Source organism: Gopherus flavomarginatus, chromosome 1 (assembly GCF_025201925.1).
Source record: "Gopherus flavomarginatus isolate rGopFla2 chromosome 1, rGopFla2.mat.asm, whole genome shotgun sequence".
Classification (NCBI taxonomy): domain Eukaryota; kingdom Metazoa; phylum Chordata; order Testudines; family Testudinidae; genus Gopherus; species Gopherus flavomarginatus.
Genome location: NC_066617.1, coordinates 173,708,739 through 173,729,116, shown reverse-complemented (window position 1 = coordinate 173,729,116; position 20,378 = coordinate 173,708,739). Strand labels below are relative to the sequence as shown.

Genomic DNA, 20,378 nt, shown 5'->3' with positions numbered 1-20,378 from the left:
TTGAAATAAAAAGAGAAAAATGTGGGTGAATACGGGCCTTTTTAAGTGAGAGAACTATACAAGTCAAAGTGGAGACAGCTTTATAAAAAATCTACAAGCTTCCAAATGGAACTCTACAGGAGACTATTTTATTAACTCTACTGTTTTCCATTATGATAAATGACCTCCCAGAAAGTGTGCAGATGGAAATAGGTATTTCCCTTTTTGCAGATGTCTATGTTTTATGCTTAGTTCCTATAAGACAAAGTAACCAAGGAAAAGAGGAACTTCAGGGAAATGATTGGGGATGTAAATTCACTGGCAAAAACTAAGGACATGCCTTTAACCAGGAAGAAAATTAATGAAGACTGGAACTTATTTCTTTATGGTGAAAAAATTCAGATAGTTCAAAAGTTTGTTTCTAGGAAGACAGTTTAATAATAAATTAAGTTGTAAAGGTCACATAGATAATATACAAAAGTGTAAAAGTAGGATGAACTTACTTAAAAATGTAGCTGGAAACAAATGGGGTGCAGATAAGATGGTACTGATGATGATGTATAGAGCAAGATCAGTTTTACACTACAAAAGCCAACCTTTTGGTTCAGCCTCAAAAACAACTCTTAGAAACTTGGAACTGCTCCGGGCCCAAGCTCTGCAATTGTCATGTTGTGCAATGAGACCACCACCACTGTAGATACCCACTGGAGACGCACCTGTAAATCTAAGGATGGAACTGTTAGCTCTAAGCTTTTGGGCAAAGGTAAAAGGGAACCATGAAAACACAAGTGCACAACAGGTTTATGAGAATTGCTGGGAGCTTAGTAGACAAAATTATATGGATTGCCACTGATTTCCTCAGACTATCAGGAGGTACGTAAAAAAGAAAAATTTTTAGTCATGGGAAATCAAATTACAGCTGGAAAGTTAACTCTCCCTCCCCCCCATTAGTGGTTTTGGAATTGTATGAAAAAATTGAGGGAAGAAAAACCCTCACACATTATGGACAATGAAATTTCTGAATTTATTTATGAAACATGCGGCCAGCTTTGCCAAATCCATACAGGTGGATCAAAAGATGACAGAACAGAGAGTGGGAGCAGCCTTCTATGTTCCCAGTCTTGAAATCCAGAAATCTAAAAGGTTATCAAATTATGTTACCATTCTGACGGTGAACTGATGGGAATAATGTTGGCACTAATCTGCATAAGAGATGTGCAACCAGCTGCAGGTTTAATTTTATCTTATTCCTTGTCAGGCATTATGGCAATCAGAACAGGGACTTCGGAAAGCAGACATGACATAATAAGTGAAATAATGTTCCTAACATCAGAAATAATGCAATGAAGTACTGGTGTAACAGTTGCATGGATTCTGGCACATATTGGAATATCTGGATTTGAGAGGGCTGACAGAGCAGCAAAACAAGCTCGAAAAATGAGGAGGTGGATATTAAGATACCATTAAGTAGACAAGAATGTACAAGAACAGTCATGAAGGAGCTTGCAAAGGAATGGCAAGAACTATGGACTAAGGAAACAAAAGGATGAAGAATGATGTACGCTCAAAAATCAAAGACAATACTATACTCCACATTCATCATAGAAACAGCAAAGTAGTCATTTTTAGAGTGTTAGCAGGTCTTTGTGCCTTAAATGATACATTAAACTTATTAAAAAGACAAAGATGGGTTAGATAAAGCATGCAAAACCAGTGAAACTGTTGATCATCTTCTATGGCATTGTGGACAATATTCTATGGTGTCATAAACAGATAAGAAAAGTTAATAGCACAGAAGTATTTTATATCTTTTTGACTGTAAAGGGTTAACAAGTTCAGTAAGCCTGGCTGTCGCCTGACCAGAGGACCAATCAGAGGACAGGATACTTTCAAATCTTGAGGGAGGGAAGTTTTCGTGCTGTGCTGTTAGTTTTGGTTGTTGTTCACTCTGGGGGCTCAGAGGGAGCAGATGTGCAACCAGGTTTCTCTCCATTCTCCCTGATACAGTTTCTTATAGATCCAGAATAGTGAGTATGAGGTAGATAAAGCGAGTTAGGCTTATGTTTGTTTTCTTCATTTGCAAATGTGTATTTGGCTGAAAGGAGTTCAAATTGGTATTTTGCTGAAAAGATTCTAATTTGTACTTGTATACTTAGACTGGGAGGGTATTCCCTGTGTCTATAGCTGAAAGACCCTGTACCTATTCCATTTTTTTAAATTTACAAAGATAATTTTTACTGTTTTTTCTTTCTTTAATTAAAAGCTTTTCTTGTTTAAGAACCTGATTGTTTTTTTTTATTCTGGTGAGACCCCAGGGGACTGGGTCTGGATTCACCAGGGAATTGGTGGGGGGAAAGGGGGATAGAGGCTAATTTCTCCCTGTGTCAGGCTAACTTTCTTTCTCAGGAAGAGTCTGGGAGGGGGAAAGAGAAGGAGGGAGGAAGGTGAATTGTCCTCTCTGTTTTGTGATTCAAGGAGTTTGAATCACAGTGATCTTCCAGAGTAACCCAGGGAGGGGAAGTCTGGGAGAGGTAACGGTGGGGGAAAAGGTTTGCTTTCCTTGTGTTAAGATCCAGAGGGACTGGGTCTTGGGGGTCCCCAGGCAAGGTTTTGGGGGGACCAGAGTGTACCAGGCACTGGAATTCCTGGTTGGTGGCAGCGCTACAGGTTCTAAGCTGGTAATTGAGCTTAGAGGAATTCATGCTGGTACCCCATCTTTTGGATGCTAAGGTTCAGAGTGGGGAAATGTACCATGACATATGGAAAAAAAAGGTTCTTTATAATAATAGAACTGGCTTGGAATCAAATCTTTTTCTCTAAAGAGACTAGGGAGAATGTCAGGTAAATGGAACAATAAACACAAAAGCAGCCTTGCTGTGTTTCCTTAAGGATATTGGACTGAGTGAAAGGATGTTTAAAAAAAATGGCTAAAAGTTCATTTTTAGCCATTTTTTTTAAATATCCTTTCACTCAGTCCAATATCCTTAAGGAAACACAGCAAGGCTGCTTTTGTGTTTATTGTTCCATAACCTCACATGATGAGGCTGCTGCGCCAAAACACAAGACAAAGTTAGGGGGAGGAGAGCAGTTGAGCTGGGTTGTGGCTGGAGAGCTGATCCCCAGGAGTGGCACTAACTCCTGTGTGGAGCCTCTGGAATGAGGGAGGCAGTCCTGGGAGCTGAAGAGGAGCCCAAGAGGGATGGAAAGCCTGGAGAGATATGAAAGATACTACTGTAGTGTTTCCTTTTGTTTGTAGTTCTGAGCTCTACTGAAAGGCCCAAGGATAAGTTCTGGGATCTGCTGTTCTGCAGAAGACAAGTGTGATTATGTTAAGTTCTGTTTGATTTTAGAAGGACTTCGCTGAGGACCCAAGCAAAGCTAAGTAAAGGGACTTTGTAGAGGTCAGCCAGCTTACAGCATGACTTAGATATCCTGAAAGGGGATTGAACTTTAAGGGTGGCCTGTGCAGACGGTCTGCAGAACCAGGTTGTCTGACAAACAGAGCACTAAAGCGGGAAGAGTCCCTACAATGCTGCCTGCATCCTGACCCAAGGGGGAGTTCTGGTGGAGAGCATGCCTCCCGACAATGCTGTTTCAATGAAGCTGAAACATTTTGCAGAGACACATCTGGTTCAATGAAGTTTTGCTGGGAAGACATTTTGAGAGAGATGCACACAACCTCTTTGACACTCTGCAGCCTGGAAACTAGGGCACTGGCCTGGGAGGTGGTAGACCTCACTTTAAGTCCCGGCTCTGCCTGGTTCAGAGTGAACTACAATGAAAAATTCTCATCTGAATGAGACAAAGTAACTTGAACGTGGTTCTCCTGCATCCCAGGCCAGTACCCTGTCCTCCAGAACAAATGGAAAGACACTTAGGGAGCTCAGGTTTCAATCCTAGAAAGGTAAATAGGTAGGTAGAGAGAAAATTCAGTTTTCACAAAAACATTTGAAATGATTTGTCCATGTGAAACAAAAACGGGGGTAGTAGGGTGCCGGGAGGGCCTCCCGCAGCAAGTAAGGGTGTGTGTGCAAGGGAACCACTCTCCGCCCCAGCTCACCTCTGCTCTGCCTTCTCCCCTGAACATGCCGCCCCCGCTATAATTCTCCTCCCCTCCCAGACTTGCCGCGCCAAACAGCTGATTGGCACGGCAAGCCTGGGAGGCGAGAGAAGTGGAGCGGTGCCGGCATGCTCAGGGGAGAAGGCGGAGCAGAGGTGAGCTGGGGCGGGGAGCTGCCGCCGGGGGGGCTGCCCAGGCGGAGCGTGGGCAGGGAGCTGCTGTGGGGGGGGTACTGCAGGACTGGGAGCTGTGGAAGGGGGGGCAGGGAGCTGCTGCAGGGGGGCTCCCCGGCTCCACCCCAACCCCGCCTCTTCCTGCCCTCGCTCTGCTCCAGCCCTGCCCCACTCCCCTGAAGACTGCAGCCAGGCCTGACCCTGCACTCACCGCATAGTAAATGGAGCAACTTAACCCCAGCCTGCTCCACTCCCCTGGCTCCCAGCCGCGCTGTCAGCAAGTGCTGAGGGGTGGTTTCCCCCTCCCTCCAAGCCTAGGAGCCAGGGAAGCAGGGCAGGCTGGGGCCCCAGGCCTCCGCGGGGCAGAGGGGGCGGGCCCTAGGCCTCCATGGGGGACAGGGGAAGGGGGGGCTGGCTACTTCCTGTGGGAAGTAGAGTGACCCGGCCCCAGCCTGCTCCCCTCCCCTGGCTCCAAGGCTTGGGGGGGAGGGGGAAACCACCCCCACACACTCACCAGCAGCACTGTTGAGAGCCAGGGGAGCGGAGCAGGCTGGGGCCGGGTCACTCCACTCCCACAGGAAGTAGCCAGCCCCCAACCCCCACGGAGGCCTGGGGCCAGCCCCCCCCTCCTGTGGAGGCCTTGGGCGGGGCCCCACACAGCCCTCCCATGGAGTCCTGGGCCTCCATACACCACCCCCATCCCGTGGGGGGGGGGGCTGCATAGGGCACCAAAATAGCTAGGGACAGCCCTGGCTCCCCGGGCTGGAGTGGGGGGCGTAAGGTGGAAGTTTTGCCTTGGGCGTGAAATATCCTTGCACTGGCCCGATATAGTCTGAACATAAAAGATTACTGTGGGTAGTTCCATAGTTCTTCCTGACATTATATGAGCTCAAACTTGCTCTGTTAACTAAACAGAGCAATTATTCCCCCACCACCCACCCTCCCAAATGGCCTATGCTGCAAACAGCCTGAGATTTCAAAAAAATCTACCAGTGTCATTTCTGCCTGTCCCACCGTCAGCAGCAATACAGATTCTGCAATCAGGACTTAGCTAACACGTCTCTTGATGATAGAAGAGGCTAAAGAGAATCCTGCTCATGCTGTCTCTGCAGTATTGGCTCCGCAGGGCTCATGGCAGTGCAAACTGCTTTGCGCCAATTGAGTTAGTAGATGTGACTTCATGACACTCCCCTGAGTGTCAGCTGGCCTGGTGAGTGACAATATGCTGTTATTAACTATTTTTCTGATTATGTCTGCATTTTAATCAATTTGGGGTAAGCAAAAAGCAACCAATACAGTGCAGACTTTTAGTACACCATCTTAAATGACTGACCCTCCAACTCAAATGGGAATTAATTTAAGAAAATTGTCTACCAAATAACTCTCGGGGGAGCGGGAGGAAATCATACACAAGACAGAGTCTCTCAGCAGTTATCAGTAAATAGATAAAAACAATTAGAAAACCAGATGCTGGAAAGTGAAAAAGAGAGATTAGAGTGAGCAAGTTTTGGAGAGTATTTTACAGCATAACATAAACAGTGAGGCCTTCAACAAATCTGATGTGTATTAAAAGGATGAGAAACACGTTTCCTCAGTTTTTCCCTCACAGCAAGGAATAGTACAGGATGATTACAGTGACTTTAGACAAAGTACTGCTGTGCAGAGGACTTTACTCTAAGTTTTCCGGACTAACAAAAGTACAACTAAACGTGTTCTATAAAATTATTTGTATGTAAGGAAAAGTGGGAAATTAATAGACTGGTCCAGACTGGACTGAGTAAGTTAAAAGAACTGAGGTAAAGGGCCCTTCCAGACTTCTGGGAGGGTCTCATACTGGCATAACAATGAGCTGACAGATTTTAGAAATGGGAGGAAATATGTACATCTGAAACCATCAAAATGTACTTTGGTTAATGTTACTGGGATTAAGTTACTGACAAACGCTGGAGTATGGGACTCTATGCTTCTCTGCCTTCCACTCTTTCACCCCAAACTCCAACAGTGAACTTCTGGCACACACAAGCCTCTTCTGGGCTAGTAGCATAAAAATATTCTGTGTTATTTCTGTCAGGACACAAGATCCAAACACAGCAGTACAAACATGGTGAGTGTGTAAAGGGAGGTCTGTCAAACCAAATTTGCACTGAGTTGAGCAAACATTTAGGTGAAGAGAGTGATATTCACCTCAGGAGCACTAAGCTCCAACTGCTGATAACAATTTCAGAAGCCATATGTGCAAAGCTCACTTGCAGGCCTTTGCATTTCAAGCAGTGTCTCCAGAGTGTAGCAGGGTGATAACCCGCTCCAACCTGGAAGGGGTTGGAAAAGCCGTGCAGAGGACAAGGTAAAACCCTGGCTGACAGAGGGAAGCGGCTGCAGCTGGGGCCATGCCCCAAACTGAGGAACAGGGCCTTATAAGAAGGCCAGGGAAGCCAGGAGCAAACACTCTCCCTCTGCCTGTAGAGGGAGAAAGGCCTGGCTGCTTAAACGCTAGAGACAAGGTACCTAGAGTGGAGCAGGGCTGGGGAAAGGCAGAGGAGCTGGGGAGCCCCAGGCTGCAGCCTTGATAAAGGCCAGGACAGGTACTAGGTCTATAGAGGGGTAGCCAAGGGTAGGCAAAGGAAGCAGGTCCAAACCCCTCTTTGCCAGTGATGAGTGGCGTGCACCCTGCAGTCTGCCCCAGGGAGCGGGGACTAGGTGGAGACTGGGCAGTAGTCAAAACTGAGGCAAAGTGGGGGTAGTGGGTTAGGGGTTTCCCAGGGAGAGGATACCCAGATTGGTGGGGTACTAGCAGGGGGCAGCACCCCAGTTAAAGGGGCACTGGGGTCCAGGGAGGGACACAGGGGCTAGAAGACAGGTGGATCATGGGCCAGTAGGGGGCGGTCCTGGCTGGCAGTAAGCTAATTCCTGAGGACAACCAGCAGGAGGCACCGCAGGGTTGAGTCCCGCACCCCTACAAGAGACAAGTGCAAGTTGTCCATATACCCAAATCTCAGACTATTCAAAGGCAATTGCATTCTGCTCTCAGCCTCTCTCTGGGTGTGTTTTTCACCATCCATTTCACCACTGTTGTAAGAGGACACAACTCAGCTAGTTTCAGTGGAGTTGCACTAATTTATCAACTGGGATATTTTGACCAAAGATTAATTCTGATATATTTTTATTGGAAAAAATATAATCTTGTTTGTTTCATCAAATCTTTTCTCAAGAAGGAAAAATATTTTGGCTGCTTAGTGTTGTTTGTGTGGAGGAAGAGATTTCTCTCTCCTTGCCAAGCAGATTTTTTTTTTTCCCTGGGAAAAAGTCAACTTCCCAATTCTACAGCTTGTGCCCATCAAATCTTTTCAGAAACTATATCTTCTCTTCTATTTGTTTATAAATTAATTTATATTAATTATACACTTTTGCTCTGATTCAGATGTTGTTAGAATTAGCTGCATTACAAGCTAGGGCTGGGCTCTTACATTTTAAGGCAACATAAGGAATGCATACCTTTTTGTAATTTTAAATATTCAGGAGCTAATAAAAATGCACAAATATAAGGTATGGGTTGATAGGAGCAAGTGTATGTAGGAGGGGATGGAAACAAAGAAACCATGAAATCAGGCAGCTTTACTAAGTATTAGGCCTGGGAAATTAGGTGAGGCAGTGGGGTTGCGAACAGCTGTTCAGTGGGGAGGCCTGGTCTCCCAGTGCTGGAGCCTACCTCTTCTCCTGCCAACCACTGCCCCTCCTGCACACTTGAAAAGGGGAGAAAAGCAGGACTAAATAGGATCTGTTCTCTGACAAACTGGGTGCTCTGCCTTAGTGTAAGGTTTCAGAGTAGCAGCCGTGTTAGTCTGTATCCACAAAAAGAACAGGAGTACTTGTGGCACCTTAGAGACTTAACAAATTTATTTGAGCATAAGCTTTCGTGGGCTACAGCCCACTTCATCAGATGCATAAAATGGAACATGTAGTAAGAAGATATATATACATACAGAGAACATGAAAAGGTGGAAGTTGCCATACCAACTCTAAGAGGCTGATTAATTAAGATGAGCTATTATCAGCAGGAGAAAAAAAAGTTTGTAGTGATAATCAAGATGGCCCATTTCGGACAGTTGACAAGAAGGTATGAGGATACTAAACACAGGGAAATAGATTCAATTTGTGTAATGACCCAGCCACTCCCAGTCTCTACTCAAGCCCAAGTTAATGGTATCTAGTTTGCAAATTAATTCCAGTTCAGCAGTTTCTCGTTGGAGTCTAGTATCAGAGGGGTAGCCGTGTTAGTCTGGATCTGCAAAAGCAGTAAAGAATCCTGTGGCACCTTATAGACTAACAGATGTTTTGGAGCATGAGCTTTCGTGGGTGAATACCCACTTCATCGAGAGTGGGGGATCGTCTTTCAGGATAGGTTGTAGATCTTTGACGATCATTGGAAAGGTTTTAGTTGGGAGCTGAAGGTGACAGCTAGTGGCATTCTGTTATTTTCTTTTTTGGGCCTGTCCTGTAGCAAGTTACTTTTGGGTACTCTTCTGGCTCTGTCAATCTGTTTTTTTCACTTCAGCAGGTGGGTACTGTAGTTTTAAGAATGCTTGATAGAGATCTTGTAGATGTTTGTCTCTGTCTGAGGGATTGGAGCAAATGTGGTTGTATCTTAGACCTTGGCTGTAGACAATGGATCATGTGGTGTGTCCTGGATGGAAACTGGAGGCATGTAGGTAAGTATAGTAGTCAGTAGGTTTCCAGTATAGGATGGTGTTTATGTGACCCATCACTTATTAGCACAGTAGTATCCAGGAAATGGAGAGCTTGTGTGGATTTGTCCAGGCTGAGGTTGATAGTAAGATGGAAAGTGTTGAAATCATGGTGGAATGCTTCAAGGGCTTCTTTTTCATGGGTCCAGATGATGATGATGATGTCATCAATGTAGCGCAAGTAGAGTAGGAGTGTTAGGGGACGAGAGCTAAGGAAGTGTTGTTCTAAAGTCAGCCATAAAAATGTTGGCATACTGTGGAGACATGCGGGTACCCATAGCAGTGATGCTGACTTGAAGGTATATATTGTCCCCAAATGTGAAATAGTTGTGGATGAGGACAAAGTTACAAAGTTCAGCCACCAGGTTTGTCATGACATTATTGGGGATATGGTTCCTGATGGCTTGTAGTCCATCTTTGTGTGGAATGTTGGTGTAGAGGGCTTTTACATCCATAGTGGCCAGGATGGTGTTTTCTGGAAGATTACTGATGGACTGTAGTTTCCTCAGGAAGTCAGTGGTGTCTCAAAGATAGCTGAGAGTGCTGGTAGCGTAGGGCCTGAGGAGAGAGTCCACATAGCCAGACATCCTGTTGTTAGGGTGCCAATGCCTGGGATGATGAGGCATCCAGGATATCCAGGTTTATGGATCTTGGGTAGCAAATAGAATACCCCTGGTCGGGGTTCTAGGCATGTGACTGTACAGATCTGTTCCTGTGCTTTTTCAGGGAGTTTCTCGAGCAGATGGTGTAGTTTCTTTTGGTAATTCTCAGTGGGATCAGAGGATAATTGCCTGTAGAATGTGGAGTTAAGAGAGCTGCCTAACAGCCTCCTGTTCATTTTCCAACTTATTCATGATGATGACAGCACCTCCTTTGTCGACCTTTTTGATTATGATGTCAAAGTTGTTCCTGAAGCTGTTGATGGCATTGTGTTCAGCACGGCTGAGGTTATGGGGCAAGTGATGCTGGTTTTCCACAATTTCAGCCCATGCACATTGATGGAAGCAATCTATGTAGAAGTCCAGTCTGTCGTTTTGACCTTCAGGAGGAGTCCACGCTGAATCCTTCTTTTTGTAGTGCTGGTAGGAAGGATTCTGTGGGTTAGTGTCAGGAGGGGAGGGCAAGTGGGGAAATTTGCCCCAGGCCTTGAGCCCTGCAGGGGCTCCCACAAGAGTTTTTCAGAGGCCCTGGAGCGGGGTCCTTCATTTGCTCTGGGGGCCCCGGAAAACTCTCGTGGGGCCCGGGCCACCAGAGCTTCTTCCACTCCGGGTCTTTGGCAGCAATTCAGCGACAGGAGGTCCTTCTGCTCCAGGACCCGCCGCTGAAGTGGCCCGAAGACCTGCGGCGGGGGCCCCTGCCGCTGAATTGCTGCCAAAGACCCATCACTTCGGCGGCAGGTCCCGGGACAGAAGGACCCCCCGCCGCCGAATTACTGCCGAAGCAGGAGCCCCCCGCCAAAGTCCCCAGGCCCCCTGAGTCCTCTGGGCGGCCTTGGTTAGTATTTTGTTCAGAGATATGTTGGAAATATTCTTTGAGTCGGAGATGTCAAAAGTAGTTTAAGTCTTCTCTGATGAGCATGGGATTCATCGGAGCACAGGTCCTCTCTGGCCCTCCTTCTCCACATCACAATCTCCCTAACCTCTTGTCTGCCACACACAGCATCACATCCCCCCTCCATTCCCTGTAACACCTAGAAGTGGTAAAGCTTCTGTGTTACCCAAGGAAGATGGAAATGGTCTGTCTGGCCCTGGTCTGGAGTGGGAGAGTAACGTGAGCAGAGCAGCCAGAAACTTGACAGTTCTCCTGGCTTTTCTTTGCAGATTTAAATTAGGTTATGACTTACAGTGGAATAACTCCTGTGTATAATCTGAAAAATGTCTTATTTCTGACATATTGTGATAACGTCTGGGCATGAGAAGTTGTGTTGACTATGGGTCTTTAGCCAGTGAGATTCCAAGAAAGTGAGAATTTCAACAAAAGTTTTACAAAGAAGCGTTTTAAAATGTTTCCCCTGGCAAAGTCTGTCCATGTTTTACTGGCGGAGGGGGAGAAGGAAAATTGAATTTTCCTTTGAAGAATTATTGTGTTTATTTGAGAGATTAAGTTCATTTATTAGAGTGTGAAGTAGAGGAAATTTAACCTTAGGAGGGAATGCCCATAACCACCACAACATAGCACTTGCCTGCACTTATCAAACAGAAATAGATTTTGCTTGTGAATTCTTTGCACAAGAGCTAATGTACAAAACCTGCACAGAACAATGGAGCCAGAATCAGCTCTCACCAAGACTTCCACTTGTCCATCTTATTGCAAAGTGCTGAGAGTTAGAGAATGATACAATTTAAATTGGGTAGAGGGGCTTGTTTATTTTTCATTCTTTATGGGACCATAACAAGATTGTGAGTGCTCTGCATCAGTTAAAAGATGCCAAGGACTATGTTAGGGAATCTGATAGTAGTTAAAATGCAACTGGTTTCATTTTTGGAAACTTTCTCCTCAGTGAAGTACTCACCCAGATGGTTGTGCTTTATGCAGCCAATGTACCGGCAGCAATTATAGAATCACTCAGAAGTAAATATTATAGAGTCTTGGTTCTGGACAGAGAATAGAAAAGTTCCAGGAAAGTTCTTCATGATGGTAAGTCAAAATATCAGTGCAAAACAAGCCTCTGAATATTCAGCATGTGTATTTGGTTTGAAGGCATGCGGAAGTTTGGAAGTGCATTAACAGATTAAAGTCAGAAACATAATTATCATCAACTAGTCTGACATCTTCTACAACACAGTCCTAAGAATTTCTCCCCATGATTCCTAGAGCTCAGTGTGATGCTCTCTCCATGCACAGCTCTCTCCCTTAACAGGTTCTACCTCTTCCCTCCCCACCCTCCCTGCCTCTTCTGTGCTATTTGCTTATCTAGACTAGAGTTAATTAAGGCCTGTTGACCTGCTACCGATCCTTTGTCAGGTTATCACATGCATGAGGTGACTGGGATGGTCCATTTCTCTCTGTATTATCTTTAGGGAGCAGCCTTATAGGCCAGTTCCTCCTTAATCCAACTACAAAGACACTCAGTAACTCTTCCATCCTATCCTACTGCTTTCTCTTTAAAATGCAAAAGAGCACTGTGATCAGGTAAGATCCCTTCTTCTGATGGGGTCTGGGAGTGGAGTCATTGTTTATAAATGGGTGAAGAAGTCAGCTGTTTCCTTCCTGAAAATCCTCTCTGAGGAGACTTTGATTGGACTCCTGTGTGAAACCCTGTAAAGCCAATAGAGATGGGAAGGGTACCTGATCTGCACAGTCATAACTCTGAAAGTGAGATTCAGACATTATGCTTTGCTGTGACTTTAACCTAACTCCGCTAAACTGGAGTTAACTGAAATGATATGCAGTAGTGTATTATCCTTTCCAAAAGAGTATTAGACAAATAGCATCCAAAATTATAAGGAACTGAAGCAACCTCTAATAAACTTGGAAATGTACTTGTCTCGTTTGGTACCACCACATATACCTCAGCAGGCAGAATTTCTCCTATGCAACTGCCATTTTACAAGTGCTTAATACCACCTGTATGGAATCCACAATCAGCTACTGGCTTCCACTTGAAAGAGTGACTCACCGCTTTGCTTTTTCCTGCGCCTTCTCCAGCACACCACAGTCAGAACCAACACAACGAACACTATGAGTAGGACCACTGAGGCCAGCAACCAAGGAACTGAAAACCACCGCCCTGTGGGAAATAAAATAAAACAAAGGAACTTCAGATACATGGGAGAGTGTAGAGGGCAAATGGGGAACTGGGCGAAGGTGGGCTCTTTCCAAGTTCTATTTAGGTCATCACTAGAGTTGTTCAGAGCAGAAATTGGCTGAGTAAATTTATCTTTGACAACACACATGTCAAAATACCTGTGGTGCCCGTCTTCACCATTTATTTCCCCCCTATTCTGTTTCCAGATCCTTTGGGAAATCAGAAAACATTTTGTCAAGCTAACAAGGTGTAACCAGAATCATTCCCAGCAAAGAAAACCTACTGTCTCTCCATCTCTGTCATGATGATTGGTAGATAAATAAGCAGGGCCTTGAGTATTCAGAAGCCACACTATTTTTTGAAGAATCCTACCCAACAAGTCCCCCATACCGCAAACTGTATTCCAGAGTCCAAGTTTTCATTCATAAAAGAAACATGCTTTTCTTCTGATTTAACATTTCTATTGTAGTTGCAAAGGTTAAATTAACCTTCAAAATATGAACTGAGTGCATGTAATGATCCCTGCAAGCAGGCTTAAACAATAGTTCAAAGACATATAAACTGCTTTCCTTCATCTCAAGGTGGAATTAGCACCGGAACCCCAATGACGAAAATTTAAGGGCTTGATCCAATTCTCATCTAAGTTAATGGAAAGACTCTCACTGACTTCAATGAGAATTGGATCAAGCCGAAAATGTCCATAGCGTCAATAAGAGCTGGTTGAATTTTTTCATCTGAAATTGTTTTTCTTTGAAAAATTGCAGGTTTGTCCAAATTGACACATTTTGCGAAAACAGTTTGATTTCAAGTACCTTTTTGATTTTTCAACAAAAACAATTAAAAATCAAACTAACAATGTTTTCTTTTCAAAACTGAAATTTTCACCTTTTTTCAAAAACCTAAACCAAGGGTTCAATTCCAGATGAAATTAAAATTTTCATTTTGAATTTTTTCAATAAAAATATTAAAAATCCAATTTTCAGTGGAAAATTTTGACCAGTCCTGGTTGTCAACCATTTGCGCTAAAAAGATCATTAAAAAATCATACAGCCTAATGGATTCAATCCACAGTCCCAAACTGCCTTGCACGCCTTCCCAGGTGCTATAAAATTGGAAGGATTGTCTTACAGTCAAGGCACCAAATCTACTGTAATTCAGGCCACGTGGGTTTCATTACCATTTCTGTCACAGGCTTCTTGTGTGACCGTGGACAAGTAACTGAAGACTGAATGCTCAAAAGGAATCAGGCTCCTAATTTCTATTTAAATCAGCCGAAATTAATCAATGGAAGAAACCTAACTCCTTTTGAGTATTCAGCCCTTAATTTTTTTAATGTTTCCTTTTTCGCTCTATAACAACTGGGCTAATAATACTTCTCTACCTCACCAGGATGCTGGCAGGACAAATTAATTAGCACGGTCATGTGCTCAAATACTATAGTGATGAATCTAAAAATACCTATAAAAATTGATCCTCAAATGTCTCCCTCCCAGCTACCCAAAACACAAGTCTCCACTGACAACTTTTACATCGTTGTATTGGCAGTAAAAAAAAGTTGGTGTCACACTCAAAGTTTAGGCGTAGAGAGCACTTCACTGAATTCATTACTAAAATAAACAACAAGTGATACTGTACTGACTGAATTATTCATTCTCATATTTAAGTCAATAAAAACCCTATATAGAATTTTCAGCCTGAGGCATGAGTTTGTCACAGAAACCATGGGGCCTTGTTCCAGAAAGCATACAGAGCTCTCTAATTCCCCACCCCCCGCCTCTAGAGCACATAGTGAAAGACTACTGTCCCCTGCACCAAACCCCAATGCAGTGCTGAACTCAGAGTAGGATCCTCTCTCTTTCTCCCTTCCCACCACACAAATGTTTGCCTCAACTCTTTCTTGGAAGTCTGTTTCCCGTTATTTCCCCCATCCAAAAATGAGGCTGAAGATATGTAGTACAAAATCTTGCAGCCAAGAAAAAATTACCATTGGTCATGTATATCACTCACTGACCGTCTTTCACTTTCACACTGTAATCTCTGTCTCTCTCCATGTGCTGTACTCTGCAGATCAGCAATTGCCCAGCCAGGCTTGTAGAACTGTTGACATAGAGTTTGCTGATGACAGACACTGTTCCATTGGGGTGCGTGACCACCTCTTCAGTCTGTTCACTCTCAGCTTTTGGCACAATCCAGGAGATCACAGGACGAGGCCAGGCAGTAGCAGAACAAGTGGCTGTCAAGTTACCTTCAGAGACGACATAATGGAGAGATCCTCTCAGCTGCTCTGAAACACACAAACACAAGGAGCTTTTGACCAAATGGAATAGCATCAAAACCAATATACTGCACTGCATTCTGAGGCAGCCCCATAGGGAAGGAATACAAACAAGTCCCCCACCCCAGACCCTTGCTATGATTCATTCCCTATTCCCTTGTTCCCCTATACTGAAGGGAAGGATCATGGAGGCGTTAACTTATTTTGAGACCCCAGATCTGAGGGTTTCTACCAAGAGATAAATCATGTGGCCACTTGACAATGTTCTAGCTGCTACCAATAGTGCTGTGAAGTGAGGAGGGTCACACGGCCCAAGTCCTAGCTATGACTGGGAAGACCCTGCAGGGAGGAAGTTCCCCCTTCATGGGTTTTAGCCTGCACTCAGAGGACATTAAAGTAAGGACGCTCACAGTGAGAGTCTCCACATACAGTAACATGGGCCTGCAGTGAGGCAGCTCACATTGCTGAGTCCCTCTAGCAGTGAGAGACAGGGTATTCTTCTAATGCAGTTCCAGCTAATACAGACATGGTACTGCTGTGGGGAAGCTCCCAGTGCTGGAGTCCTTGATGCAACTGACCAGTGAATGTTGCGAGCAAATGCTGCCGATAGAAAACACCTCCCCTTCCCTTTAGAGATTTTCCCCACAGAGAACCTCACCATAGACTGTCAAGCAGGTGTGTTGTGGGATGGCTCCGTCGGGAAAAGTATTAAAGAGGCATGTGTAACATCCGTCATCCTGGATTCTAGCTCTCCAGAGGGTAATGGCCGTATCATTTAGTGACAGGCGCGTGAAATTTAATCGACCTCGATATGTTTCAACAATATTTACTCCTTTAGATAAACTGTATGTGGCCAAATTTTCATTCACTCCAGTATTTTTCTTCTGCCATGTAACTTGCAGAATTTCATATGATCCCATCAGGAGGCAGCTCAAGGTCACGTTGCCACCCACCTCCACCACTTTTTTCTGTGTCACTATCTCCGCTGTAGTGATATAAAACAATACATGAAGTAGACAAATATCACCTTTGCTCATGCATAGAAATCTCTTGCTGACTTTCTGGGCCAGATAACTAGAAGGTGTCAAATGAGGCTGTTCCATTGATCTCACTGGAGCATTGTTGATTTACACCAGCTGAGGTCCTTGGCCTCCATCTTTATTAGACCATCAAAAAGGGAAAGCCACTTACTGCACCTCCTTACCGACCCCTCTATACATCTACCTCCACTTGATTAAATCTACATACGGCTTCCGGTCCTCCCAACAGATTTTTTTTTTCTAATAAGAGTTTAGAGGAAGACTGGAGAGCAAGAGAGACCCAAAGTCATTCCCACAGAGTCAGATGGAGAAAGAATCCATTAAATTATCTATGCACACAGGGAAAGAGGGAGACCGAGATTAACTGGTTTCTGAAAGCCGTGGTTCACAAAGTTATTTGCTCATGTCCCCCTTCTTTGTGTTTGTAGTAGTTTACGCCCAACCCCTGCCACACAAGTACGCATATCAATAAAAAAAATCAACATGCAACTCTCACTAAATAGTAAAAACATTAAGGCATTGATTCAAACAGAGCCATTTAAGTATATAGTAATGTAAATTTTAAGTGAGATACTGCTTACTGGCATCACACTGTTGTTACTGGTGTGATGGATGCACCTGTTGTTTTTTTTGGAGAAGAGCAATTCCATCTTGGGTTGGTAATACCATGCCATGGTATGCTTACTTCTGTGCTGTTAGCAGTGGCGTTGCTGCCTTCAGAGCTGGGTGCCTGGCCAGCAGCCGCTGTCCTACAGCAGCCCAGCTCTGAAGGCAGCCAGCTCCCAGAATACATTCCGTGTCCCCCAGTTTAAGAATCTCTGACTTAGAGGACCTAGTGAGCTGTCATTTCACTTCACTGATGGAGACTCAGGAATCAGAGACCAGCCTCCACACTCCTTGTAGAAATCTGAGAGGAAATTTCATTGGTCTCACCTTCTGTCCTACAGAGCATGATAAAGACCACACTCAAAATCAGACCTTGGTAAGTCATCGGAGAACTGATCTGTTCCTTTACCTGGAGATGCAAGAGAGATTTGTTACATGAAGTTATGGGCTTAACAGTAGATCTATTTCCAGTGATAATGCTCCCATTTATGGAGCCATCACAAGACTGCTTTTGGGTGTGACAGGAACACATTTGCAAACTGCAGAGAAAGTCCATTCTAAAGGCTCCATTACCCTACCAAATGTGATTGAGGTGTAGGAGCGGGAAAGTTACCTCAAGTTAAATCTCTTTCCTCCCGTCCACCCTCCAAGTTCCACATTTAGAGCTAGAATTTCAAACAGCCTCTAAGGATGTGTAACCCACACACCTTCTGGGTGTGATGTTCCGTTCCATCTAGTGACACTGAGACCACTTAAAGAGAGAGCAATTAATAAGTCTGCTCTACAGCCTTAGCTAACAGCTCATGCGGGAGAGGCTCATGCACCAAGCTCCAGAGATCCCTGGTTCAATTCTACCTGCCAGTTGCACCCCAAAAGTTTTTGTACATGTAAAATAGGCATTTTCTCATGTAAATCATGTTTGTGCACCTAGCACCTGTATGCATGGAAAATCGGTGTGCCCAGTTTTAATATTGGCATTTGGAGGCTTAGAAACATGAATAGAAATACCAAGGATGGAGACAAATGGATTCAGGAGACTTAGGACGTTGCCGGCATGTTTAGTTGTTTTCTTATGATAATTTTATCTACTAGGATACAATTATTGTCCATGAGTTACTCACTCTGCTGCTCAGAGCCTAAACTGACCACCAGCTGTGGATGCTGGGTACAGAAAGAAATGTCTCCTCTACGTACAGCACAATTAGATGAATGGCCTCTGTCACAAATATTTCTAAGACATTTGTACCTTAATGCTATAAAATCTAAGAGCTATAGGGGTATTTATACTAGAGCTGGTTGATGACCAGGACACATTTTTTCATTAAATTTTCACAAAAAAGTTCATTCAGCTCTGGTTTATACCCTATGCCTGACATTGGCCACACTGGAGACAAGATACCAGACATGATGGATGAGTCTTCCTTATGCTTTCCCCCTTCAAAGACAGGGAGAAAGTAAGAGGCATACAAACACATGCACATTTTCAACAGCATTTATAGCAAAGCATCCATATATAGTATTGTAATCCCCCTTTCTTCCCTGGGTTACTCGGGAGCAGGCAACACTCACTTGTGTGCCTGATGATGTTGACATTAAAGGAGATCCTGAGTATCCCAGTGGTGATGTTGGATAAATGGGAATCCTCTATCCACCCCTCTGCTGCAGTCCCTTTGCTCCTAAAGGAAGTTAAAATTGGCAGTGCCTCCACTTGGTTGGCCACTGAACACACCTCCAGGAGTAAACCCCTTCAAATAGTAGTAATAATAACAATAACCACCTGTGGCATGGGTCTAACTCAGATACCAATTATAAATAATATACATCCAATATAGTTAAATTAGAGCTAATGTAATGCTGACAGACCCTGGTTGTTGGGATTGAACTAGGGCCTCTGGAGCTCTCTTTCTCTCTCCATGAAAAACACTTGAACTCATCCTTAGAGGACACATATTTGGGTTTGGATTCCAAAGATGTTTTAAAATCTTTCAGCACAACCACCCCACAATGTACCGTGGGGATGGACACCTCACTGCTGACTCCAACCACATCATATGTTAACCACTGAGGGGGCCTGACTTGTTGCTGGGACCTCTTTAAGGGTTGTACCATCCCTTCTTTGCCCTTTATAGGACTTGTTAATAAAGGTCCAACAGATTTGGCATCTACCACAGAATTACCCATTGTAGAAGGAACAACATCTGCAGCAACCTCTTTCCCTACACTTGAAGACCCCGGGGGATTGTTGCATACATCTACGCCCTCCCTAAGGACTTCTCCCATAGGAAAGAATGGAAGAGCTTCAGGATTTAAAGTGGGTGTGCTAATTGCACTTTCAGGTTGATCTGGCTCAAGTAGCAGTACAACAGGTCCAGCAGACATATATGAGGATTCATGATACTTAGATATATAGTCAGGGTAAACCTCCTCAGAATCAGTCTCTGATGGGGGACCAATTATATCCATCATGGTAGAAAGGATTGGCACAGGATTAGCTCCACCTATGGAGTTGGAGGAGGAACTCTCGGATGTTGAGTCTTTCATGTCAGGTTTTTCCACTAGAGTATTCAGCTGGAGTAGCTGATTATCTTGCTCAGTTAGTCAGGGCAGGCCCTTCTTTAGGTCAGCTGTTTCATCATTAGGAATCACAGAGGTAAGAGTGCATACAGAAACTTAGTGATGAGCTGCTAAAATCTTAACAATTGGTTCCCTATAAAAAGTTCTGATATAAGGGATGTGCCGCAGTATGTATTTTTTGTACCAATAGGGTTTCTATACGTCCGTATTTTCCCGGGAGGAATTTTTAAATTTTAAACTTAAGCGATTTAAGAACCTAAAAGCCTGACATCTCTGGGAAAATACAGATGTATGTTAACCTTACCTAAAGTTTTTTTTTAAAAAGATGGGCCTGAATTAGAAATGAACTCTGTTTCACATGTGTGGGTCCCAGTCACTCCCTTGGGGTGTGCTGGGGTGACCAGATGTCCCAATTTTATAGGGACAGTCTCAATTTTTGGATCTTTTTCTTATATAGGCTCCTATTACCCCTCACCCCCGTCCCGATTTTTCACACTTGCTGTCTGGTCACCCTAGGGTGTGCACATGTGTGGGTCCCAGCTGCTCCCTGCCCCCCCTCATTGAAGCAGGTGTGCAGGACTGCAGGGCACCAGTGGACATGGGGCTGGCTGCAGACAGGGTCCTGGGGCAGGGCTAGCTGGAGGCAGGGAGTGTGTCACAGGCTGGCTGCAACAGGGGCTGGCTACGGGCAGGTGGTGCAGACAGGGGCTGGCTGCAGGCAGAGGCTGTGGCAGGGGGCAGCTGTGGGCACGGGGGCAGGTACTCACATGGGGAGAGCAGCTGGGAGCAGCCTGAGCAACAGGATGCAGCTGGGAACATGCCAGGCAGCAGCGGGAGCCCCACAGCCAGAGGTCCAAGGAGCAGCAGCAGCAGCAACAGGGCCAGGACGCAAGGCTTCTGCAGCGCAGCACCCCCCGGCGGCCGAGAGGAGGGATTACATGTTTCCCTGCCGGAGCCCATCAAAGCTTCCCTCGCAGGGAAGCCAGTTAACAAGTGGTTCTAAAACTGCTTCTAAATTTAACAACCAGTTCGTGCCAACTGGTGCAAACTGGCTCCAGCTCACCCCTGCAGAAGCTGCAGATATGCGACCGGCTTCCTGAGCATCCAATTGATCCTCCTCTTCCCTGATATCCTGTACCAATCTGGAGAAGGAGGGGGGATTCCAAAGTGAATCCGAAAGC

The 20,378-nt window shown here is 44.8% G+C and overlaps 1 protein-coding gene across 3 annotated transcripts in view; it reads right to left on the bottom strand.

The window, feature by feature from the left end:
- Window positions 1-20,378, bottom strand: part of LOC127055031 (OX-2 membrane glycoprotein-like) — a 55,396-nt gene that overhangs the window by 19,971 nt on the left and 15,047 nt on the right. For 2 of the 3 annotated variants that reach the window (XR_007775385.1, XM_050961595.1), the window contains exons 3-6: window positions 16,951-17,020; window positions 15,636-15,962; window positions 14,714-14,986; window positions 12,574-12,684 (exon numbers count right to left, since the gene is read on the bottom strand). Coding sequence is in view for 1 of the 3 variants with exons in the window: in XM_050961595.1 (XP_050817552.1) it covers window positions 12,574-12,684; window positions 14,714-14,986; window positions 15,636-15,962; window positions 16,951-17,008 (769 nt within the window). In the remaining 2 variants the exon portion in view is untranslated. Of the gene's footprint in view, window positions 1-12,573; window positions 12,685-14,709; window positions 14,987-15,635; window positions 15,963-16,950; window positions 17,021-20,378 lie in introns of all 3 variants that reach the window. The other variant, XR_007775386.1, reaches the window with a different exon arrangement.